At 43.6% G+C, this 26675-nt stretch overlaps 3 protein-coding genes across 5 annotated transcripts; all 3 read right to left on the bottom strand.

The window, feature by feature from the left end:
- Positions 1-3412: 3412 nt before the first annotated feature.
- LOC125536407 (disease resistance protein Pik-2-like) lies at positions 3413-10286 on the bottom strand. The gene is made up of 3 exons (XM_048699622.1): positions 8606-10286; positions 7086-7745; positions 3413-5550 (listed from the first exon to the last, which is right to left on the bottom strand). Exons 1-3 carry the CDS (start codon positions 9719-9721, stop codon positions 3688-3690), a joined length of 3639 nt encoding a protein of 1212 aa, XP_048555579.1. The 5' UTR covers positions 9722-10286; the 3' UTR covers positions 3413-3687.
- Positions 10287-11925: 1639 nt separating this feature from the next.
- LOC125536406 (cysteine-rich receptor-like protein kinase 10) lies at positions 11926-15186 on the bottom strand. Of its 3 annotated transcripts, none has more exons than XM_048699621.1 (7): positions 14994-15186; positions 14715-14915; positions 14357-14618; positions 13811-14039; positions 13536-13686; positions 13256-13438; positions 11926-12291 (listed from the first exon to the last, which is right to left on the bottom strand). In XM_048699621.1, the coding sequence occupies exons 2-7, from the start codon at positions 14841-14843 to the stop codon at positions 12274-12276; spliced, it is 972 nt and encodes a 323-aa protein (XP_048555578.1). In that variant the 5' UTR covers positions 14844-14915; positions 14994-15186; the 3' UTR covers positions 11926-12273. The 3 variants fall into 3 exon arrangements, with proteins under 3 accessions (XP_048555578.1, XP_048555577.1, XP_048555576.1); XM_048699620.1 differs by having other exon boundaries at positions 14715-14849; XM_048699619.1 differs by having other exon boundaries at positions 14715-14865; positions 14994-15185.
- A 442-nt stretch (positions 15187-15628) lies between these two features.
- LOC125536405 (protein FREE1) lies at positions 15629-23659 on the bottom strand. Its single transcript, XM_048699618.1, has 10 exons — positions 22859-23659; positions 22593-22679; positions 22366-22497; positions 21354-21488; positions 21023-21088; positions 20817-20927; positions 20237-20329; positions 16199-16229; positions 16049-16122; positions 15629-15943 (listed from the first exon to the last, which is right to left on the bottom strand). Exons 1-10 carry the CDS (start codon positions 23558-23560, stop codon positions 15866-15868), a joined length of 1509 nt encoding a protein of 502 aa, XP_048555575.1. The 5' UTR covers positions 23561-23659; the 3' UTR covers positions 15629-15865.
- Between the last annotated feature and the right edge of the window lie 3016 nt (positions 23660-26675).

Genomic DNA, 26675 nt, shown 5'->3' with positions numbered 1-26675 from the left:
AAGCTTCTTCTTCAATATTTTCAGTAGCTTCTCAAATCCTTTGTCAGGCACAACATTCTCTGCCTTCCACTGCAGCAATTCCAGTACGGTACCGAGATTTGTGTTGCCATCTTCGCAATTGGGGTACAACCATTTTTTGTGATCCTCTAACATGCGATCAAACTTCAGCTTCTCCTCTTCACTTTCGCACTTTTTCCTTGCATCAACAATGACCCGACGGAGATCATCATCAGGCACATCGTCTGGTTCTTCTGGATCTTCAGCTTCCTCTTGATCTTCAGCTTCCCCCGTTGCAGCATCACCGTATTCAGGGGGCACATGGTTGTCATCGTCCTCCTCTTCTTCGCTGTCTTTCATCATAACCCCTATTTCTCCGTGCTTCGTCCAAACATTATAGTGTGGCATGAAACCCTTATAAAGCAGGTGGGTGTGAAGGATTTTCTTGTCAGAATAAGACCTCGTATTCCCACAATTAGGGATGGACAACACATAAAACCATTCTGCTTGTTTGCCTCAGCCACTTCGAGAAAATTATGCACGCCCTTAATGTACTCAGAGGTGTGTCTGTCACCGTACATCCATTGCCGGTTCATCTGCGTGCATTATATATAATTATGTGTGTCAAAGGTAAGAAAATTAGACGAGTATGTATCTAAAGTAAGATTATTTTTTCTTTCAGAAAGAAGATAAGAACAAGAGGCTCACCACGGTGGTGCCGGCGACGAGATCGGCGCGGGCGATCGACGGCGGTGAAGACGAGGACGGGGCGTGACGGACCGCTAAACCTAGACAAATCTCGGAAAAAATGGAGCTCGGAGGTTGAGCTTCGAGAGGAGAAAGCTTAACTAATGTGGCTCGGACATTTCATCGAACACCTCATGTGCATAGGAGGTGAGCTAGAGCACCCAATGCCCTCCTCCTCGCCGGCCAGCAAAAAACAGAGCACTGTGGAGTGCTCTGCTCACCGGCGATTGGGTTAATATAGGCAACTCATTGGTCCCGGTTCGTGGCAGGAACCGGGACAAAAGGCCGGGACCAATGGTTGTGGGCCAGAAGCGAGGCCCATTAGTCGCGGTTCTTGCCAAGAAACGGGACAAATGGACCCGGACGAACCGAGACCAATGCCCACGAGGCCCCGGCCGGCCCCCTGCACTCACGAATCGGAACAAATGCTTCCATTGGTCCCGGTTCGTGGTAGAACCGGGACTAATGGGCTGGCCAGGCCCGAACGAAAGTCCTTTTTTCTACTAGTGTGTATCTTGAAATAACCTGGTGGTCGCTTCCGTGGATGTGTGCATACCTGATTTGTTGTCACGCCTCTCACAGTAGCCTGCTGCATCTTCTCCTTTACAATGCCGAGCTCAGCCATGAACCTTGTTATAAATCCGTAGGTCGCATGAGGGGTCTAAAAGATAGCTTCATGTGATAAATCCATACAGTACTAGCACAACTTCTAGGTAACCCAAATCGCAACACCTCCTCCTCACACCTGGCCAACAGCTTGTTTGCAAGATTTTGGGCCACAAATTTTGCGTGGAAACTCACACGGAAAAAAAGAGTGGAAAAAAAAAACTCGCATGTGGGCTGTTGCTAGGTTCAGTCCAAAACCCGTTACAGCACTGAAAAAAGAGCTTGTTTGAGCCCAGCAAAATATGGGCCTTTGTGCTACACTTGCCACTTCGTCCGACGGGGACACATGCGGCCTGCACAGGGAATACTGACGAGGGTTTTTGCTCCAAAAAGAAAACACTTATGAGGGTTTCTGTACAATTTATTTTGTTCAATAATAATAGATCAATTGTTTGCTGCTGTCTTCAGTCCAACAACCATTTGTTCTAACTCACACAAAATTCCCATTCAGATGCTAGCTATTAGCAATGATTCAGTGACCAAGTTGTACTATAAATTTGTGCAGGTTTTACTGCAATGATCTGTGATCAAAATAAATTGACAATCTTGCCACTTGCCAGAGCATTGTGATGTACATAAAGGTTTGAAAATGTCAGAAAGATGTGCCTAACTCGGTAATCACATTACAGATATATCGCGGAAGAAAAGCATATGAAAATACAACCAAATTTGCTAATGGAAACAGTTCGTATTTCCAAGTGAAATTACAATTTTCCCTTTAGGTAGATAAATATATCTTCTTGTCTTGGAAACTATTTTTTGCAAAAAAGTGGAACCTGATTGGATCTTGTTTACCAAGAACTAACAAAAGAAATCAGAAGTTATCCCTTCAAAATGTCAAAGATGGTTCGGAAGAACGTTGCAAAGATTGGTCAAACTGGATCAGACTACCAACAGCAAAACACTCCTCCAACCAGATAGCTAGTAGAACTGTGAAGGATAAGGATGTATCACTCCAGTATTGGCACCCATCAAAGATCAATCCATCTATTCCCAAAGTTGTACTAAAGTTTAGACATATTTTGGGACGGAGGGAGTATTTCATAAAGAAAATCAAACATGTCGACGAGCTGTAACGAAGGGAACACTACGAAATGATGTAATCCATCTAGTTGATACAACTTACCTGCCAAAATTTGGCACCACGGCAGGAAAGAATCATACATTCACAAAGAAAATGGGAATTCAGTTGTTGGTTTCTATGATGCCTACATGGATCAGAGGTTTAGAACATCGCCTATGACCTAATTAAAAATAAATAAGCAAAGCAATCGACATAATCAAACCAGGAACAGCTCTCTACCAACTCTCCAGAGAATGAGACCGAACTAACTCCCTCTTCTGATGGCAATCATAAAACCTACAAAAAAAATCGAAACCTCACAGAACAAACCACATAATCAAATCAAGATGAACATTCATGGCCCATACTCCTCACCGGCACCCATGGCCGCAGGAGCCCTGTCATGGTCCTCACCACCGCCAGCCATCATCAAGCCGAGTAAGTTGCACAATCACTGGATGCTTCATTGAGAAATTTAAGTTCTTCAAAGCTACAACTATCGATGGCATTACTACAGTTGCTTTCCATTTTCGAAAAGTTGCCTTGCTATTCAACCACGGTCAATCTGGGAGGACAAAAGGGAATTTAAGCAAGAGTATACTCATTATTTACACTCTTGACTGTAGGATTGGACTATTCTTGTTATCAAGATCATCATCTTAAGTAGACTTCAAACACTAGCCTGCTTTGGATCGGTGAAACCTATTTTTCTAAGTGATCTGTCTTGTGATGAGCTGTGCCTTTTCAAGACACTGGCATTTGGGAGTGTAGACCCCCAGAACATCCACGGCTAGTACAATTAGTAGATGACTTTGCCAAGGTGTTACACAATGTGCCAGGCACACTTGTTGCAACAAATACACTCATGGATGTGTTGAGAATGAACCTTAATGTTCAGTTTTGATTTTGGTGTTGGATATTGGACAAGGGGCTAAGATACGTTAAAAGAAACCTCTCTGCATGTGGTGTGCACTCAAGCATGCCTATAGACCAAGACCATCCAGTCGACATAACGGACTATGCTTTGATCCACTTAGCATGATACCTTGTACAACTAATGTCTCAATCAAGAAGGAATTGCCTAGTCTAACACTTGCTGAACTTACAAGAGATCCTAGTGTTACAGATACCTCCTCATTTTGTTACGCTGTGGAAGTATATAGCCCCAGGTTTGATGTGTGAAAGCAGAGCAACTAAGATGCAGTGCTACCAGATTAATGACCACCTTGACCTCCCAAACTACCAGGACGAAGTTCCTCCAACTTCACAACAGGTTTCTTTTGCTTTGGGTAGTTCTCAAGCACGGCGATGAGATCAGCCTTGAGTGCTTCATCACTGGAACCCTTGAGCAAGACTTCCTTGAGTTCAGGTAAATGCTTCAGGCCTAACAACGACGACCCACTACAGCAATCGACCTTGAGCTGCTCAAGTTTCTTCATTGTTTTTTCTCCGAAACTAACTTTTGAGCTGGAGCTGCAAGCAATCTCGAAGATCTTTATTTTCTTGAAAGAGTCTTCCTCTAGGTCATTAGTAATGACAGACACGTCAAGCTGATTATCTTGAAGGTGATCGACACGAAGACGTAGAATACATAATCCTGGTAGCTCGCTTAGGAACTTGATGACACCCCTAGTTGGTTTCCTTCTTCCTTCTGGAGTCGCACCGTCTGAGTGCCGGGAGACATTATCTTCCATCAACTTGGCTATTTCCAAATCCATCTTTGCAAGCATAGTGAGCTGCCCACTCCAGTTTGGCAACTGGTCTCCAAGCCCATGCATTTTAAGGCTCCTCAAGCCCTCCAAAGGCAGCGGTATACCATTCAAACAACCTTGATTGTTGTCCTCAAGCCGCATCGATAGTGATTTCAGATGGACAAGAGCTGAGATTGCGCGGAAAAACTCATTACTGTTATTCTTGTTAATGCCAGACACTCCGAGTTTGTGCAAATGGGTGAGCTTCTTGAGATCTTCTAGGACGGCCTTTGTCCCTGAAGCACTGACATTGACAACACCAAGTGTGTGCAATGCCGTCAGTTTCCCAATCCCTGGAGGCATCACAACACCAACCAGGTGATGACCACCACAGCAATTGGACAGCTGGGGCACTAAATGATGTGGTGTTGTTGCTTCATTTGCTGGAGCAGTGGTTCCCGCACGGATGTACTGCAGCTTCTCTAACTTGGTGATGTTCACCGGCAGGGTGACTATGGAGGTGTGTCTAACATCAAGAGTCTGGAGCTGCCTCAGACCTCCTATTGAACTCGGCAGATGGCAGATTTCATGGCATCCTCGCAGTGAGAGGAACTTGAGGCGACACATCAACTTCACAATCTTCTTGAGGTCGCTATACTCTAATTCCGATGCACCCTCTAGATCAAGCACCCGAAGAAGCCTCATACTTTCAGAAACGAAGAATGATTTCCAGTTTCCAAACACCGTGAGTGAACGGAGGCGTGAGAAGTCAATGCTCTCGAACACAATTCTATCTCTGACCCAGCTCTCTAATATCACAAGGTGACGCCCTGTGCGTTGGGTGGTTAAGGCACAACTGCCCCTAAGTTCAAACACAAGGTTCTCTTCCATTTGGCGCGAGACAATATACTCACGAAAGAAGCCATTGACTTGGCAAAAGACCATCCTTGTGCCACCCAAACCCAACGCAGATGCCTGCTGGATTATACTCAGATTAATGAGGTCACAGAATTGTTTCTCCCCAGTCATCTCTGCAGATTCTTCATGGCTGTCCCTGGAGTAACCCTCAGCAATCCACCGCCTTACTAGTCGCCTCCGCCGAATGTGGTGGTTTCGAGGGAAAATTGGTAGATATAAGATACATGGCTTGAGAGAATCTGGGCATTTGCGGAAGTATGAATTCATCCAACCAAACAGACCCTTTAGACTGTCAAACTCTCCGTTGTTCTCGAGCTCTAGCATAAACTTATTTTTGGTAGAAAGTGTATGTTTCCATCGATCTGTATTTTTGGCGAATGAGCCGGCTATCTCAACTATAACTTTCGGAAGTCCACCACATAGTGAAGTAAGTTCTTGTAGCTCTGCAACTTCACTCTTGTTGGATACCTGTTATTCAAACAAATTTATATTCACATCAGTCAGAGTGCCAAAGTAAAATACACTGAACTTTCATATTGATTTCTGGATATAATGCATTGTACTCGGTATACCTTAATTTTGAATGCTATGATGCCATGAAGTAAAAAAGACAAAGGAGAGTAATGCCACTATTTAGGTAGCACAAGCATCCTACTGTAACCAAACTAGAAAAAAGAAATACTTCAACTTATCTACAAGACAGTTTGGAGATACCGAGGATATCAGGTGTGACCCCATGTATTACACGGGCTTCCCTGAAACAAACACATGGTGGCAGATCCGAGGAGCGGTGGGAAAATCATAGAAAAATGGGGATCATAGAAATGGAAGATATCGAGCATTTTACCAAATATAGTATCCAAAATCAATTGTTTACAGAAACAGTAACAACATTTACTACATCATTAATATGCTAGATGATACCCCACGTGTTGCTGCCGGAATCAGTTGCATTATATTTCAATGAGATTTTGTAGTATGGAACATTAATATTTGGGTTAATAACATACAAACTAAAACTGAAAATACATATTATCTATTGCATTTGATAATTCTATAAAGGGCAGCCCGGTGCACGTAGCTCCCGCTTGATTATTTGATTATTGTATAGTTGAAAAAATATTTATTAAATATAAATAGTATAATATAATGGAAAAACTTTTTCCATGCTTGTTGAGGTGGGCCTTTGATGAGATGAGTGGGATGTGTGCATGTTGAAAGAAATAGAAGTAGCGGGGATCAACTATTTAGGTATATAGATATGTACAAAGAGTTCAAATTAGTCTAATTAAAAGAAATTACAGGGTTTGTGACCAGATACTAAAAGAAAGTGTTGCACACTTTTTCCTTGAAAATCAATGACATATGGGAAAATAAAATAGGGAATGATACTGTGAATCTTGGTACACACAGTACTTTCAAGAACTATGCAGGATTTATATATTATGACTGTTTCTCAAGTGCAGATATAAATTACATATGAATTATGTGGCATGTTATATGTATCTGGAACGTCAACATGATCCATTGTTCTTTAATAAAAATACTTTTTTACTGTGCTCTGCTCCCTTAGCTTGGGACCACAACAACATCGACACCACATGGATAACACATTGCAGTGAATTCAGGGAGTCATTACTATTACAAGAGAGCTTTAAGGTTTCTAATATGTCAGATACCTAACATGACAGAAATTTAGTATTCAAAGTAGATTTATAGATTACCATTTTGTATTTTTAAAAGGAGTGCATTCCACATTAGTACAATACAAATACTATGACACAAATCAACAACTAGGAAAGATGAAAACAATTTAGCACACGTAGTGTACTGAACAAAATAATAGCACATGCGTAAAACTGGTTCGCCCAGCTACAAGTATTGTGGTACAGAGGGATTAACACGAGGAGAGGAGTCAAGTTACTTCGTACAAACATACATACAAGGAACTGGACAGAAGGAAGTAAAATGAATAGAATTAAGTTTATTTTGTGAAAATGCACCTTCTTGAAGAGTTCAAAGGCTGTGTCAGCTTCCAAACCTTTGACATTAAACACGAGCTCTCCCTTAACTCCACGGCAATGAGAGGCCATTTCTTGTTCAATTGTAACGGCGATGATAACATTCTGACGATGAGACCCTGATACCAAGTTAGCTTTTATGAGATCCCATTCTTCCGTGGACTGCAGTCCATCAATGACAACCAGGCATCTATGCTTTTTCAGAATCTCACGACACTCGGCAATGGGATTTCTGCTTCCCATCGTACACAAATCCTCAGTCTCACCGGCTTGAAGATATTCAGAACCAAGATTGGAAAGTAAGATCCGAGAGAAGTTCCATAAATTGAAAGGATGCGATACATCAACCCAACCATACTTCTGGAATAGTTTGCCTTTACAAATTCTGTCGCAGAACATGTTCTTGACAAGAGCTGATTTTCCAACGCCAGCTATTCCCCACACGGACATAACTTGGTAGCTCTTGGACCGTGCAATAATTACATTTAGACCAAGATCATTCATTTCCGACTCGCGTCCAACAAGAGGATGCCTGTTTATCCACTTCTTGGCTGCTTCCTCCTTACAGTTGCCGACTGATGCATTCTTGCTGGCGGGTGCATTATTGATTTCCCTGCCTTGATCCACATCATATCGAGATCCCTAAACATATGTAGTTACATATATTAGTTAATAAAAAATTGAGGACTTCACTAAATGTGTAAATAGTCTATTAGTGGGAGTAACTTAGCTAGTAACATGGCGTACTCCAAGAAAATTTTGCTTATGTGGCATGTAGTTAATGAAAAGTGGTAACATAATAGGTTACTGTAACATAGCGCTTTCCAAGACAAGATGAGTCTACAACTTAATAAATGAAGTCTTTTATGACACTACTATTATGTTATTTTACACTATGAAGGTAGTAACTTAGACTAGTGTCATATGCATGACACTAGTAGGCTGGTTGTAATGGGGAGTATCATATACTAGTATCATGCATATGATACTAGTGTGTGATACTACCTCCGTAATGCATAGTATCATAAGTTAGTATCTTAGATTGCCTTATTAATTGCCATGCATGACACAAACTAGCGGAGCATTTAATATGATACGGTATCATGATATGATACTACATCCTCTCTTTCCTCATTTAATTGTGTGCCACATCATCCAAAACGTCTAGTTGGCATGCATGATACTACTTATGATACTCCCACTATAACCAGCCGTATAAGTTAGAGGGTGCTTGTTTCCAGGGACTTATTGGTTTAGGGACTTAAAAAAGTCCCTATAAGTCTTAAAGTGGGCATTTGGGACTTATGAAATAAGACTCTTAAGGAGGGACTTATGGGGACTTATAGTTGTAATATGGTCTTTTTATCCATGTTAAGTCCCAGGAACCAAATAGGTAGGGACTTTTTAGGGACTTATGAACCAAAGAGGGCCTTACTCCCCACTATGACTAGCCTTAACCAGTGGGAAAAAAAACTGATGAGGTTCTGGCTAGGCTTAATTACCTTTGTAAAGAAGGCGTAAACAGAGTGCTCTGCTGATAGCTGGTTGAGATGCAGCACTTGGTATGGATGTCCAACGGACAAGCTTGCTACCTCGAACTGGTGGGTGGGCAAGATGATGCAGCTGCCATTCTTCATGTTTGGAAAGAACCTCCTGATAGCATCCCAGTCTGCCATGGAGGACACGTCCTCCAGCACAACGAGGTACCTGTTGTTCATGACAAGCTGCTCGAAATCCTTGAGGGGTTCTGCTCCTCCCGCGGCCTCCATCTTCATCAGGACTCGTACACCACCTACGGAGGTCGCATGTTCCTCGCCGGGAGAGGAGGGGGCTGCGTAGAACTGAGCCGTCAAAGACCGGAGGAACTGGTGGGGATCGAAGGGATGCATCAGCTTCATCCAGGCACGACAGACGAAGTTTTGGCAGGTCCCTCTGTCGATGTAGGCGTTCCAGGCGATGGATGCCATCCCAAGATCTTCCCCGCCTCCGGCGCCGGTGCCCCAGATAGAGATGACTCCGAGGTCATGGTCTTTCTTGGGGAGCAGCTGGGTGAGATCCCCTTTCTGGGTGGTTCTAAACGCCGCCTCGAAGAGCCCGTTGAACGCCGTGGCGCCACCGACGGCATCGCGGGAGGAAGCCGGGTCGTGCTTGTCGGCGGCGGCGGGCTTGGAGCCGGAGTCGCTGATGAGGCTGTAGCGCGTGTTCCTGCTGCTCACGTCCTCCACCCTGGCCTTGAGCCGGTCCAGCTCGTCGACCGCCTCGTCGAGCGGCAGCGGGGCGAGATCCAGGCAGGGCGCGAGGAGCCAGCTCACGGGGTTGAGGAGGCGGAGCCACCAGCTGCTGTTCTTGTCGAGGTGGACGACGAACTCGATGCAGTCCTCCACGTCGTAGGCCAGGTCGCGGATCTGCCGCACCCAGGTCCGCACCACCGGGTTCTCCAGGCGGTCGCTGTCGGCGTTGTTGAGGAAGGCCTGCATCATCTGGAACTCGCCGGTGATGAACACCAGGTTGCGCTGCGCGCTCTGCCGCAGCTTGGACTCCTCCTCGATCGCCGCCTGGGCCTTGGTCAGCGCCCCATCCACCACCGACTTGGCCATGCCCACCACAAGGTCCGCCATGGCTCCGCCGCCTACCTACCTACCAAGCTTACAGTCTATGTTCAAGACCACATACTACTGTACTTCACTCCTCAAGCTGCTTTCAATTATTGAATGGACAGACAACAAGCTGCTATATGAAATCTAGGTAATACACCATCATCTTTGTGTCAGATTTTCATTTTTAACTAGCTAATTGTCCGTGCGCTTGGAACGGATGCATGTAAATTCTAGTAGTTCAACACAATCATGTCTAACATACTCTTTTGAGCCACGGACTTTGTAAATCCAGTCCCGCGGACGCGCTCGGGCATGTCCACGGATACTGACGGTCACGCATCAAGTAATGCAATCCACATCCGGACATCGTAATTATCACATCTCAAATCTATACAAACTCATGCAACTACAACGATGTACACACATCGTCTGGCTACTCCATTGACATATTTGGCTATGATGGAAATCATCCACGGCTGCCCTTGCCCTTCTCGGCGCCCATACCGTCCTTCTCGCGGAAATACCGGTCGAAGACGCAGTAGGGATCGAGCTGGATCTGCTCGTCGCCGGAGCTGTCCTCGTTGTCGATGTCCTTCTTCTCCTTCGGTGGCAGGGCCGTCTATAAGGGTGGCCAAGGTGGGCGACCGCACAGGGCCACCAAAAATCTGGGGCCCATATCGCACTAATCTAATGCTAATTAATTCTGAAAAAAATCTACATCTAATTATCCGGTATGCCCCGCGTGATCTTAGTGGCCAGCGATTTCTTTCCTACTCTGCGCACGATCCCGCAGTTTGCTTGATTATCTTCTGTGCTTGCGCGGGATTTCTTTTTCATCTCAAACCAGCAGTTTTTTCGGGCGCAACACGCCCTTTTTTCCGGATCTGTTGATTGGCATGTAATTGCATGCATGAAGATTAGGTAGGAAAGGAAATTATCAGTAAGGAAAGGAGATCCCTTCATCCGTGGGGATTTTTTTACTGTAGACTTCAAGTGGAAACAATCCACTAGCAACTTAGGAAATCAACGAATAAACCAAATACATTCACTATTTTACCCTACCAAAATATATATTTAGTATTTTGAAATTTCATAAAAAGGTTAATGCACCTAAAAAATAAAATAAAGGTAGTATGATTTAAAGAAAATGGGCCCTATTTTATATTCGTTGTTTGTATCACACAAATGTGCAGACTTAAGTACTTCAGTATGATGTGATTCATGTAATTGGTTGCTTAGCAGTGCATGCAAGAGCAGATCATAGAGTGATATCATCTTCGATGACATGAATTAGTCAGCCATAGGGCAATTTTCTTTTATTTCGCACCGGGGCCCGAAATCTTGGAGACGGCCCTGTTCGGTGGCAGTCCGGCCATGACACAGACCGCCCGATTCTGCTCTCGTACAAGGGCGCGCGTGTTCCCCCGCTGCCGTTTCTTCACAATGCGGGCGCGGATGGCTTCCTCCTTTGCAGCCGCCCACGCCGTCGCATCAGCTGCCTCTGCCTCCGCCAATTTCTTCCCACGGCAGACTGCCCGTTCCCAGTGGGACTCATAGTCTACTCGGTCGGTGATGGGGGAGGAGAGATTTTTCGGCTGCCGGGACCGCGATGATCCAGCCCCAGAGGACCCGAGCGCCCATTGAGCCGACGCAATGGAGTCACACCGGACAGATCCGTCCATCGGCCGAGCGCTGTCCTCCCGGAAGCGGTGGAGTGCAATGCGGACTGACATTGCCTTCTCCAACCTGCACGGGATGACATCCCAGTCGACGGATTCGGACTGGTCGGAGTCAGATCCGCTGCCCCGCCATGCCGGAGATGGCCGGAAATCGCCAGAGGTGAGCTTAGGTGGCGGAGGGAGTGAAGGGGAGAGGAGTGTGAAGTTTCTAGGGTTTGGTCCGGCGAGCGGATGGGGACGAATATATATGGGTCGGGTGGGCCCGCGTGGGCCGGGTCCGACGTGACAAACGCATCCAGGCGCCCGCGTATCCGCCTCATATTTGGGCTGAATATGAAAGGTGCCGGTCAGCCCGGACGTTTGAGGCCCGTTTAAGACATCCGTCTGGGTCGAAAAATCGTGATTGGGTAGACCGCCTGGGCGTTTGAGGAGGGTTTGGAGCACCCGGCTGTATATGCTCTTAGGTTCCTCATGCACATTAGACGTCATTATTGATTTTTTAATCATAAAAGAATTTAGAACCTGAAAGTGTTTGCATTCATGTTGTCAAGGAAATTGATCTCATGTAGTGCATCTAAATTATGTTTTTGGTCTATCACATTACAAATTTGGTTAATACAAATTCAAATCCATGCCATGGTTGTGAAAAAACTTTTTGGTACAGAAATCTCCAAAGGAAGTAAAACTAAATATATTTGCAATTGTGTGATATCAATGGGTCATGTTCCCACAACACACTTTTCATTAATACTTTTTTTTTAGAAAAGGGCGTCATGGCTTGCTTTATTGAATGCAAATATTGGTTTCATCATCCACTTTTGTAGCATTGATCTTGTTTTACTTGACGTTCGACATTTCTCGACATCTCTCACAGTAAAGTGGGAAGTTTTGTGCTCACATGGAATGGGTGACCTGAAATTTGATGACACATGTTAGCATCGGTCGAAATATAAAGATTCTACGTTAATATAGTGTACATAAGAAAGTGTGAAATATGAAAAATGAGAAGTACCAGATTTACTAAAATGTCAAATATGAAAATGAGAAGTAACAACTTTACTATACTATCTGATGAATTTAAATAATAAAAGGTGAATGTATAATATCTTAAAATGTGAATCATTCTTGAAATATTAAATACAAATATTTCAGAAGCTCGGATGGGTTGGAAGCCCCCACCTTCAGGTTATATCAGAATTAATGTCGACGCTAGCTTTGTGAAAAGTATTAGTGCGGCAAGTGTGGGTGTGGTGGCTAGGGATTATGCTGGCAAAGTTATGATCTCTTCATGGGACTATATTGGGAGGTGTAATAGCATGGAGGAAGCAGAACTCTGAGCTTGCATTGCTGGTCTCTATATAGATATAACACTACATTCTCCTATAATTTTAGAGACTAACTTTTGTTGCTGCGATTTTTGCAAATGAATTTGATGATAGATCAGCTCTGCACGATCTAAAGAAGGAAGCATGGGGTATCTCTAAGCTAATGGATAGCTTCAGAGTTTCAAAGATTAGGCGTTCCGCTAATAAGATGGCCCATCTAATAGCTAAGTTTAGTTTTGATAACAGAGCGGATGGGATTCTTGTTAATGATGTACCGCCTTGTGTGGTGAATTCTGTAATGAACGATTGTAACACGTCTTTTGGTTAATTAATATATGAGGTGGTGTTAAAAAAAAATACAAACATGAATGCAAGTGGGGCATTTCCTATCGATCTAGTTGTACCTAGGCACCACTGTTAATCTGTTCAATTATGTAAGTTTTTATCTTAAATGCTCAGCCTATAAAAACTATTAAGGATTATTCCTTCGCAATTTAGAGAAATTAACTATTCTCAACAGGGAGACAATGTGTCCAAAGGGAATTTCATACCTCCTCGCTCACTGGAAGCTTATTGAGCATATTGACAATGTTCTCTATAGAAGGTCTCTTCTTCTGATCAATCTCTACACACTGTAGACCAATATTGATACATGCTTCTACTTGATCGAAACCATGTTCTTCTAACTCAATGTACTCAGACATTATTTTCTCCAGTGTCCAATTTTCTTTTACCTACATAAAAATGTGAAACCATCATAATGCAAGGAAATCAACTAAGAGAATATTCTCAATTTTTAGTCTTCAAATGATAAAGTATATTAATTCTTACTCCATCAATATATTTCCTTGCATGCTTCTGGTCAGTGCTAGAACTATTCATCTCTCTCGTGGATATCTCCATTATGATTAGGCCTAAACTATATATGTCTGACCGAGCCGAGATTTCGCCATTGTACAGATACTCCGGGGCCATGTACCCACTAACAGCATTACCATCAAGGTATTAACCAGCATTATTAATTGGAGATGTGAAAATGAGTTTTGCAATACAGTATAGGAACAAGATAGCTGATATATCAGTATAATAAACATGCACTAACTTACATCGATCCCACGACACTTCGTGTGTTCTTTCGGGTTTGATCTTGGCCGAATATTCTGGAGAAACCAAAATCCGCAATTTTCGGTGTCATGTTGTCACCCAATAGTATATTTTGAGGCTTCAGACCCAAATGGAGAACGGGACTAGGCAAGGTATGTAGAAAATGTATACCCTCACATATCCCCTTTATTATTTTAAAGCGCATATCCCAATCAATGCTACTGGATTCACCTGAAGTAACATGTCATGGAATTTTATAATTTATCTAAGATGGTGGATAAAAATGATAATAATAACTCAGAATAAAAAACGACAGCAAAGATCTTCTGAAGTGAAAAATCTCCACCAAAACAACAGCAAAATTCTTCTATTGATAATGTGTGATGTTATCCTTGTCTGCTCCAAAGGATAACATCACACGTTATCAATAGAAGAATCTTGCTTGCTAGCAATATTACCGGTGCGAAGAATAGAGGACCTTATGCAAAGTCATGCTAGAACTCCAAACAAGGTGCATGAAAAATAATAGCAAATGATATATGACATACCAAAAAGATTCTTGTGAAGGCTCCCCTTAGGCAAGTATTCATAGCAGAGTACAGTGTCAGTGATCTCTGCGATAATATATCGTCCGTTGCTCTGCACCAATTTGTTTTGTGCTTCCCGGCAGTAGGCAACCAACTTGACGATATTTTCATGCTCGAGCACCATAATATTCTGAACCTCATTCGCGAATATTGTGTCACGTGGTACAGGCGAATTTTCCGCGAGCTTCTTCACAGCAACCACTCCACCATCGTCCAGGATCCCCTGTTCAATGTCACAAAAGACTAATCTAACTTAGCACCTTCCCGTATCAACATCTGAATTGACAGAAAAAATTGTGGCAAAATCATACGGTACTACCTTATAAACTGACCCGAACGCGCCCTGACCGAGCAGTAGCTCATCGGAGAAGTTCTTTGTGATTTTGTTCAAGAAGTCTAATGGTAGCTCGTTCGGTAGGCTCTTCAGGGTCATACCTCCGGTGGCCATTAATTGCTGATGATATAAGAAGCTGCCGATGCGATCAATTACAGCGTGCAATTTACGAAAGCAAGGAAGTTGCTGAACAACATCACTAATTAAGTACGCACAAGGAAGCTGTATCTGGAAATAATTGAGCAGTTCGTCAAGTGCACTGACCTTGGAGGGGAACGCTTCTCGTCCTCGATGATGGATCCAAGCTGGGAAGAGAACACCGGGAGAGGGAATGAACTTCAGATCTGGGATGAATAGACTGCTTGCTCCCGGTGCCACTGCCCACTACTATGTGTAAAGCAAAAGCAAAGAAGCAAAGGAGAAATATTTCCTATGATCGGTTGACTTGACTGTCGCTAGCCTAACATGTTCTTTCACCTGGGTCCGCCCTCGTCAGTAGACGCGGTTTGGTCTGATTTTACTTCTGGTTCAGTTTCCTTGTCAACAGGTAATTTCGGTCACATGCATTTTATTTTATTTTTGAAAAAACTTTCAATCTGTTCATCAAACATCATGCATTTTGGCTCGTAAGCATTCGTTAACTCAATATGTTTGCATCCCGCTCACAAAACGATATATTTTCTGAGACAGCAAGCCAAACAAGATCAAGTCCACGTCATATTCATGTGTAGTCACGAGCATGCAGTTCTTCATCTTATGTAGTTGTATAAATTGCTTCAAAAGCAATCCAACATTCGGTTTCTGCAAGAGCAGAGAAGCTATGCCCAAAAGGGAGCGGTGATAGAACTGCGGTCAGTACGTGACCAAAAAGAAAAGTCAGACTAGAAGGACACGCTCTCTTCACCAACGAGTATTCTGTTGGAATTCTTCACGAACCAGCATTTTGGGCAACGACTTCCCATGTTTAGAACACACTCATGTACAAGAAAAATAAATACAACCTACGTCGATTACCAACACAGCCACACAAACATCTACAAGTTGAACACACACACTTATTTCTGGTATAGAACTGGGGAAACAAATAGAGTTATCAACAGAATAATTTGACAGGTCACGCTCCGTCTCCCTGTGTATCAATTGGCGCTGACGAGAAAAGCATGCTGGCACACTCCACACTCGACTGTTTCAGAGCCAGAGATTGGGACTTCAACCTGCAGTTCAACATTCATTTGATATGTTATGTTAGTGACCAACCAACAATTATTACGAGACCGTTTTATATTTCAGCTATACACTCCCTATAATTTGTGACGGACCTGAAGATGGACTGTGCAGGTAGGGCACGCAACTTCCCGCATTCTTGTTCCAGATGCACCTCCAGACGCCGTCCCTTTGACAGAAGAAATTTTAAAATTTTGTTGCATTACTAATGTTAAAAAATGCACTTCATGGGAACATGAAAATACCTGAAGACTTGCGATTCCTCTCCAGTTCCTCCTGTTGATCAAAGGAAGTTTTTGTTAAATCATTGATTTCACAGAACAGATCACATTAGCTTCAGTCTTCGCAGTCATAATAATAACTACTCCCTCTGTACCGAAATACTTGTAGTTGGTCCAACTTGTACAAGTATTTCGGAAAAGAGGTAGTATAATGGTAACACAATTTTCCAAAATCTAATTAGTAATAGGATCTAGAGTACGGTTTCCAAACACTAGATTACAAATTTAGTCACTACAGCAATAGACACTGCACAAAATATGCAAAGCTGCCAAAATAACCATACTTCATTTGCAAGAAGTTCAAAAACAGGAAGATCTTCAAATAATAATGCTGCTCCTCTGTGCTTCCACATTTGGTTATATTTTTTTAGATCAAACAACACCAACAACAAGAAAGCATTTCAGTCCCAAACAAGTTGGGGTAGGCTATAGTTGAAACCCATAATTCTGGCACATGGATAGCTAACTTCCACGCACCCCTATCCATGGCTAGTTCTTTGGTGATATTCCAGTTCTTCATATCTCTCTTTATAGACTCCTCCCATGACAAGTTTGGTCTACCCCGACCTATCTTGGCATTATCAGCAATTCAGCACGATTTATCCATCCGCTATGCACTGGCGCTTCTGGAGGCCTGGCGTTGTATATGCCCAAACCATCTCAGATATCAGTGTTACCCAGCTACCACGTATATCATCATTCCTAACCAATCCTTTCTTGTGTGGCCACATTCATGTCAACATGCGCATCTCTACTACACCTAACTGTTGGACATGTTGCCTTTTATTTGGCCAACATTCTGCTTCATACAACATCGCAGGTCGAATCGCTGTCCTATAGAACCTGCATGTTAGCTTTTGTGGCACTATTGTCACAGAGGAAGCTTGGTGGCACTTCTTCCATCAAGCTTTGATTCGATGGCTCACATCTTCATCAATATCACCATCCTTCTGCAGCATTGACCCCTAATATCGAAAATTGTCCTTCTGAGGTACCACCTGCCCATCAAGGATAACCTCCTCGTGGCTAGTAGTACTAAAACCGCACCTCACATACTCAGTTTTAATTCTACTAAGCCTAAAACCTTTCGATTCCAAAGTCTGTCTCCACACCTCTAACTTCCTTTATTAACCCCCGTCCGACTATCGTCGACAAGCACCACATCATTTTTTTTTCGAGAAAACGCAAAAGACCTTTGCGTTTCATTTCATTGAAAAGATAGGGAGTCAATTACAATCGTCCTAGGACGAATAAGCACCACATCATACACCATGGGATATCTCCTTGTATCCCTTGTGACCTCATCCATCATCAAAGCAAAAAGAGAAGGGCTCAAAGTTGACCCTTGGTGCAGTCATATTTTAATTGGGAAGTCATCAATATCGTTATCACTTGTTCGAACACTTGTCACAACATTATCATATATGTCCTAGGTGAGGGTAACGTATTTTGTTGGGACTTTGTGTTTCTCCAAGGCCTAAAACATGACATTCTATGATATCTTATCGTAGGCCTTCTTCAAGTCAATGAACACCATATGCAGGTCCTTCTTTTGCTCCCTATAAGCTCTCGTACAAGAAATGGCTTCATGGTCGACTTCTCGGGCATGAAACAAAACTGTTTTTTGGTCACGCTTGTTATTCTTCTTGAGTGGTGCTCAATGACTCTCTCCCATAGATTCATTGAATGGATATCAGCTTAATTCCACGGTAATTAGTACAACCTTGAACACCTCCCACCCCCCACCCCCCTGTTCTTGAAGATTGGTACTAATATACTCCGCCTCCATTCTTCTGGCATCTTGTTTGACCAAAAAAATAAGGCTGAAAAGCTCAGTTAGCCATTTTATCACTATATGTCTCCAAGGCCTCTCCACGCCTCAATGGGGATACAATCAGGACCCATCGCCTTGCCTCACCTCAGACTCCTAGATTCGTCACACAAAACGTCTGTTGACTGTTGATATCGTCAAATGAGTCATCCAGCTCAATGGTAGAGCTCTCATGCTCGCCATTGAACAGCGTGTCGAAGTACTCTTGTCATCTATGCCTGATCTTCTCGTCCTTGACCAAAAGCCGATCTGCTTCGTCCTTGATGCATTTGACTTGGTTGACATCCCTGGTCTTCATCTCCTAGATCTTGGCCATCTTATAGATGTTCGTCTTCATGTTTAAACGCTAGTAGAGGTCCTAGTACACCCGACCCCTTGCTTCACTCACAGCTCGCTTAGCGGTCTTCTTTGCCACTACTATGTTCTCAACACTCCTATTCAGGTGTAGGCGCCTGAAACAGTCTCTTCTCCTTAGGCCTCCTTTGGTTCATAGGATAGGATGGGAATACCATGGAATAAGAAATCCATAGGAAGAAAGAGACATGTATCTCATTTCCTATAGGGAAAGGAATGTCATTTGACTCACAGGACAAGAATTTTTCCATTGGGTCTAGGCTGACTTTTTTTCCTTTGAAATGTGAAAAATTGGTTCTTATCTTTCATAGGAATAGGAATCAATTCCTACAAAGGCCTCCTTTGGTTTGTAGGAATCTCATAGGGTTCCTATAGGATAGGATTTGCATAGGAAATTTTCCTTTGAAGCCCTTTGGTTTGTAGGAATGGATTCCTATTCATATGTAGGATAGGAATCAATCGTTCACATTTTGGAGGAAAAAAAACATTAGCTAAGACTCAATGGAAAAATTCCTATCCTATGCATCAAATGACATCTCTTTCTCTATAGGAATTGAGATACATGTCATCTCACTTCCTATGATCTTCCTATTCCTATAACATTTCTATCCTATGAACCAAAGGAGGAAGGGCTTCAAAGGAATTTTTCCTACAAAATTCCTATCCTTTAGAATTCCTTACAAATTCCTATAAACCAAAGGAGGCCTTAGCCTTCTGGACATCATTGTTCCACTACCAAGTATCTTTAGCTTCACTTCTACTTTGCTTGGTCACCCCGAACTCCTCTGAAGACAACTTCCAAACGCAAGTTGCCACCTTCATCCACATATTGTTTGCATCACCTCCTTCCTCCCAAGAGCCCTCCTCAATAACCCTCTCCTCGAAAGCCTAATATGCCTCCCCCTTGAGCTTCCATCACTTCGTTCTAGCGACTTTGAATCGCTTATAAGCTGGACATAAATTCGAAAGCGGAAGTCAGCCACCACAAGCTTATGTTGAGGGACAACACTCTATCCATGTATCACCATACAATCCAGGCAAGCATGCTTGTCTTCTCTTCTCAAGAGGACCAAATCAATTTGGCTACAGTGTTGACCACTACTGGAAGTCATTAGATGGGATTCTCTCTTTCTGAAGAGGATGTTAGCTACGATCATGTCGTAGGCTAAAGCGAAGCTTCAGACATCCTATGAAGAGCTTCTCGCCAATAGGTACACTCCTAACATGTCCTCCAAGCGTTCGTGGAACTCCCTCTCGGTGCTCTCATTGTGGCCTACTTGTGGGGCATGCGCACTGATAACATTGAGAACTAAGTCCCCTACGACCAGCTTGAATCCGGTCTCCTTGCCTCTTGACGTCTACCACTCCATACTTGAGGCTCTTGTTGATCAAGATGCCTACGCCATTTCTGTTTGTAGTTGTCCCGGTGTACCACAACTTGAAGCCAGAATCCTCCAACTCCTTCGCCTTATGTGCCTTCCATTTTGTTTCTTGGACACATAGGAATCAACACCTCTCCTCACTGATGTATACCCTACATTCCAGCTACCTAAGCGGATCCTACTAGGCTCAGCTATCTTCCTTACCCTTCGCACTTTTTAGATCAAAACAAACAAGGAAAGAAATCAAAGTATGGCTAGGGGACTCCTTTTAGCACAAAGTAAGTTTTCAAATTTGGTCTTATTCGGCGGAATTGGCTTGTATATCTGGTTTGTGGCCAAAACTATGGCAATATTCCTTTTCCATTGGCATCCAAGTTCATTTTTTGCCACTTATATGGGTGTACCACATAGAGAAAGGGTCATCTAGTATATTACCTTCAGTTTTTTTGCAAGATCTCCATGACTTTGCACTGTGGTAGATCTGTTTGCAGCTTCCTGTGCCATACTAAGCCTCTGAGAAACCTCTGCCTGTGGAAGACAAGAATTATTATGAGAATCTGGCAGCATCTCTTTACACGTAAAGCATATTTTCACACGCGACTATCAAAAGCTGGAATAGTAGTGCAGCGAAATGCTATCCATAATACAGCCGCTACACTGGTAATAATAATGAAAGACAAATAAATGCAAAGGATCTGAGCCACTGAGTAGGAAAAACACCAACAATAAGAAACACAATAAATAGATTTAACAAAATGAATGATGGCAAAAACAACTACAGCGAAGTCAAAGACATGCCTAGGGAGACATGCTAAGCAACCCAACAAAGGCTGAAGAGTTGTAACAAACTTGGCGACGTAATTCTTTTTCCAGTTGGCTAGCGGGAAAAAAAGTATGAATTTGACACCTTTCTTTTAATAAGGTAATTATTGTCAACAATATTTGGAAGGAAACAGAGAACTAGAAAGTGAATACAGCAAACTTTGAACTAAGTCCACACAGTAGCAGAACATACCATGCATCTATCGCAAACTCGGACAAGTGGAGCATTATCTTCAGCTGTCAGAGCAATTCTTCCTTGGCTGCATTTATCACAGAAGATCTCGCCACAGTTCCTACAATGATGCTGGAACAAAGAATAACAAACTCATATCAACACATTATAACTTCATTGTTCTGATGATAACATGAATAGCTGAACAAAGCTACTATATAAATTACCCTGCGGTTGAAATGACTGAAATCACCAGCACAAGACTGGCATTTCTTAGCAGCCTCATCTGGAACCTGAAAGTGGAGACACAGTAACAGTACACATTAAGTATATTGCAACATTTGATGCAAGAATGCGAGAAGAAAAATATTCATAAGATTATTAAGAGATGGAGGTCCCACCTGAATCAATTACTTCAAAGGGTTAAGAGTTTAAGGGATCATGGATGACAAGAAATGCTCCTAAACAGTTCTACAGAAATAAGTAATGAAGTGATGTGTTTCAAACAATCATGTGACTACCATGCAAGTAAATGGGTATTGAGCAGCTTCATCTTACCCAATGATCTTTCACTTCATCAACAGGTTTCGCAAACATCCAATCAAAACCTTTTTTCTTCTCATTTGATTGTATTGAGGATTTGCTAGCGTCTACCGGTCCTTTGGCTCTTGCATCTTCACCGATCTCCTTAAACTATGTTATAGAATCACAAAAGTAAACAAGGCTTAATCTAAGGAAGAAATTCTTAATGCAACATGTAGAATCAAACAGTGTCACGTATGTAGTTCCAAGCTAGTAACCAATCTGGGCAACAAAAATATCGAATATTAACATAAAAATCCATGTAAACAAAAATATGGCTAAAATAGAATCAGCAAGATAGGAGCAATTCAAACACAACAAGTGTAAAAGAACATATAAAAACATGTTAGCACACAACAAAAAATTGGCATGAGAATTTACTCGTCCGGTCATACTATAGAAGGCGAAATATTCATGAAAAAAATACTCCCTCAGTTCCTAAATATTTGTCTTTTTAGAGATTTCAAATAGACTACCACATACAGATGCATATAGACATTTTTTAGAGTGTAGATTCACTCATTTTGCTCTGTATGTAGTCACTTGTTAAAATCTCTAGGAAGACAAATATTTAGGAACAGCGGGAGTACATATTTCATTTTTTACTACCTATCTTCGGTCCAAAATGTATGCCATTTCAGTACTAAACAGCTCTCACCAAATAACCCTATTGATAGTTTATCGATAGTAATATTGACTGATCAGCATAATTGGGTAAACCATGCAAAAAAATAAGACATTAGCTCCTTATTTCCACAAGTATGGAGTTAGAATAACATGTAAACTGAACCAGAAGTACCAAACCAACACCATAGCATGGATAGATAACTAGAGTAAACCATTCGTACTGATAGTTATTACAGATATAGTTGAAATGTGAAGCAGCAACACGCCCCGTAAAGCATTGAGAAGAAGAATTTTCACTGTTTTCAATATAGTTAGGAGGCTACTCACAGATGGTGAAAAGAGAATGGTGGTGTTGTAATACCTGGACTGTTGCTGCTGTCACAGTGTCAAGCAAAGTATTGGAAGTATAGCTGTTTGACTTCAGCCTTATTCTCTTTGCTTCAAAATCCACCGAAGTCTTTGCCCAAATCGCAAATACAGTTGAATCCAAAACCTAAATAAGCAGTGTCAACCATTAGAATGCCCTCACTACTGCATATCATGAGAAAATATAACCATAATCTTCTGCAAAAATGCTGTCCAACACACCTCCCATTTCGTCAGTGTATCAAGGGGATAAATCCTTAGGGTCCTGCTTGTGCTGGGATCAAGCATGCGGATTCCATCCAGACCAACCTGCAACAGCATATAATAATTAGTAAGTACAGATTTCATGTATCATAACAGTCCTTCAATATGGAAGTTGGAACAAGCACACATATGTTGCAAAACCATAGAACGATATCATAATTTCGGAGTGAAACAATACACCTAACATGCCTAAACTGATAATCATATCGTTACTGAAGTTGTACCTGGCAAAGCACATCGGTAGGGCTTCCAGCACCCTCTGGCAGCAGCTTAACCCGAAATTTCTGCGCACCACCACTAGCATCCTCATGGGTTTCTGCTTTTGGAACAGCCCTTGCAATCTTCCCAAAGCTCCCACCCACACTGCCGCCCCCGCCGCCGTGTGGCTGCTCCGTCCCTCCGGACGAGAGTCCAATCGACCGCCCGTAGTCATCAAACATCGCGGCTCCTGACCGGGTCGGCGCCGTGCCCCGCGCGCCGTACGGCTCGGGGCCTGCGTCGCCGGTATAGGCATACGCGCCCTCGTTCAGGTAATCGTCGTCGCCATACCCAGCGGCGGGCTGCTGGTAGCCTCCGCCGTAGTACGGGGCGTCATAGGGAAGAGGCGCTGGGCTGGGTTCCGCTGCGGGAACCGGCTGGGTCGGCTGCGAGTAGCTGTAGTACGGCGCCGGCGAGGGTTCAGGCGGGTAGGGCGTGGGGTTGTAGGGCGGGTACCCTGCGTACTGGGGCGGCTGCGTGTAGGACGGGGCGGATGGCGGCTGCTCGGGGTAGCCGCCGACGGAGTAGGGCGGCGCGGAGGCGTAGCCCCCCGGGATCGGGGGGTCGGCGGCGGGGGGGTGGGGGGGCGGCCCCGGCGGCGCGTACTGGTGAGGGTAGTAGTGGCCCGCGGGGGCGGGGGAGGCGTAGTCGCCGCTCCCGTGCTGCATCGCCGGCGAGGTGGAAGGCGACGGCGATTTCCTCTCTGTCTGTCTTTTCTCCCCAAAACTCTGATCCGATTCGATGCTTCGCGATTGCGTTTGTTTGCAGGGGAAGAAAGGGTTAAAGAAGGTGGGGGTTCGTTTCGGAGGTTGACGCGTTGGCTCTGGAGCGTGTCCGCGCGCGGTGGCCGTTGGATCTCGTCGGCGGGTGGACGGTCACGATGGTTGCTGTGGCGGTATTGGGTTCGCCTTTCGCGGGAGTTGTTTTGTCTGCCGCTCTGACTACGCGTCCGACACGGCGGGTTACTGGTGTGTGGGTCGAATTGGGCCGTGCACGTCCTTCATCGTAAAGGCCCACACGACCCGGATTGGCTTTGAAAAATAATGCTTTTTAAACTGCAAATTAATGATTTAATTAGTGTGGGTAGTTTTGCCCAAAAGGAAAAGTAGTGGGGCAGTTAATTGTGCTTCCCTGACAAATCTTCCTTGAATTCACTTTAATTTTGCTAAATATAAAGGGCATCAATTGTTTTAAAAATGATTTATCTAATTCTCAAATGGGAGCAACTACCATAGAATCTGAGCCTAGAATGCAAAAATAGAAAAACAAAGCAGAACCATCGGATGTAGCATCATTGGTACAGATTGAGGTGGAAGGTTCTCAATGTATATTTCAAGATAACCTCCTACAAAAAGTTACATACATAAGATAACTTTTGCAATAACCACCTCAAAACTCTCAATATCAATCATTCAACTCTTTATTAATAAGAGCACTACTTCTCAATTACATTCAGGCGCCAACCACGTAACTACAGTTGCACGTCCACTACCAGACACTAATGCGCCCGGTATTGTTATTTATTATGGCTACCTCTACGGTTGCACATCCTGTAACTACATGCAACTATATTTATGTATTTTTAAAATGAAGAAAGGTATAAAATAAAAAGGAAAAATTAAAATTAAAATAAGAAGAAAAAATAGACAACATCCGACTGTGAGGAGGCAACAACACATGTAGGCCATGTTCGGTTCGTAGGTTTTGCCAAGGAAAACCGCTGGAATTGCAAAACAGAGAAAAGGAAGCTGAAGCAGCGTCCGGAATGGAGGAAAGAGCCTATTCATTTCCCCCGCAACACTTTCACAGGATGCTCATTTCACAGGAAAATAAAAATCCATTATGATCTCTGGTTTTCTCACCCTTTCGTGGATGCCCCAGGCAAAGCGTGGGAAGGAGAGAAAATATTGCGGTGCTTAATGGAGTTGGGACCCACCATCTTCCTAGGCGACAATGTCAGTGGCCAAAGTTGCTGACAAGGATGTTGAGCCTGTATGCATGGTTATTACTCTATTTCCTTGTGGGACCCATCTATCCTATACTTCTATTACTGCCATCCGAACACATGAGGTTTTATGTTTTCTATGTTTTTGCATTTCAATGCTTTCACACTACATTTTGACCATATTCGTACGTTTTATTCAACCCCTCTGTTTTCTATTCCAGTGTTCCAAACAGGGTCGTAGTTGTGACGCCCTCGATTCAATCGTACATTAATCATACACGCAAATGCGTACGATCAAGATCAAGGACTCACTGGAAGATATCATAACACAACTCTAAACACAAATTAAAACAATATAAACTTTGTATTACAAGCCAGGGGCCTCGAGGGCTTGAATACATAAGCTCGAAAACATAAGAGCCAGCGGAAAGCAACAATATCTGATTACAGACATAAGTTAAACAAGTTTGTCTTAAGAATGCTAGCACAAAAGTAGCAACGATCGAAAAGGCAAGGCCTCCTGCCTGGGGCCCTCCTAACTACTCCTCGAAGTCGAACTCCACATAGAATCATCCTTGGGGTCCTCTGACTCCTGGACTCCATCATATGATCGCAATAACCGGGAAAGGGGAAAAAGAAGTAGCAAAGCAACCGTGAGTACTCATCCAAAGTACTCGCAAGCAAGAATCTACACTACACGTGCATTGGTATCAATGAAATGGGTAATATCTGTTGACTAAACTGCAGAATGCCAAAATAAGAGGGGGATAGCTAGTCCTATCGAAGACTACGCTTCTGACAGCCTCCATCTTGAAGCATATAGAAGAGAGTAGATGGTAGGTTCACCAAGTATCATCGTATAGCATATTCCTACCCGGCGATCCTCTCCTCGTCGCCCTGTGAGAGAGCGGTCACCGGGTTGTATCTGGCACTTAGAAAGGTGTGTTTTATTAAGTATCCAGTTCTAGTTATCATAAGGTCGAGGTACAACTCCGGGTCGTCCTTTTACCGAGGGACACGGCTATTCAAATAGATAAACTTCCCTGCAGGAGTGCACCACATTACCCAACACGCTCGATCCCTCTGGCCGGACACACTTTCCTGGGTCATGCCCGGCCTCGGAAGATAAATATGTCGCAGCTCTACCTAGGCACAACAAAGAGGTCAGCATGCCGGTCTAAATCCTAAGCGCGCATGGGCCTGGGCCCATCGCCCGTTGCACACCTGCATGTTGCGTACGCGGCCGGTGAGCAGACATAGCAACCTCCATTACAAAGGAAGTTGATTTACGCGATCCAACCCGGTGCGCACCGCTCAGTCGCTGACGTCAAGAAGGCTTCGGCTGATACCACAACGTTGAGTGCCCGTAACTGTTCCCGCGTAGTTGGTTAGTGCGTATAGGCTAGTGGACAGACTCAGATCAAATATCCAGATCTCGTTAAGCATGTTATTTGAAGTATCCGCGGACGCCGACCAGGGATCAAGCCCACCTGTCTCCTAGGTGGTCACAACCTGCCCTGTCGCTCCGCCACAAAGTAACAGTCGGGGGCCGTCGGGAACTCAGGCCCACCACTGCCTGGATGAAACCACCTGCCCCTTTAGCCCCCACATCAGAATCACTTGCGGGTACTCTACGAGCCGACCCGACTTTAGTCACCACATGTATAAATATAGTATGTATGTATGTATATACCCGTGATCACCTCCCGAGTGATCACGGCCCAATAGTATAGCATGGCAGACGAACAAGAATGTAGGGCCACTGATGAAGTACTAGCATCCTATACTAAGCATTTAGGATTGCAGGTAAAGGTAACAACAGTAGTAGCAAAGACAGG

This window comes from Triticum urartu, chromosome 2 (genome assembly GCF_003073215.2).
Source record: "Triticum urartu cultivar G1812 chromosome 2, Tu2.1, whole genome shotgun sequence".
Taxonomy (NCBI): domain Eukaryota; kingdom Viridiplantae; phylum Streptophyta; class Magnoliopsida; order Poales; family Poaceae; genus Triticum; species Triticum urartu.
The sequence above is the reverse complement of the archived record's forward strand: the minus strand, read 5'-3'. Positions and strand labels throughout refer to the sequence as shown.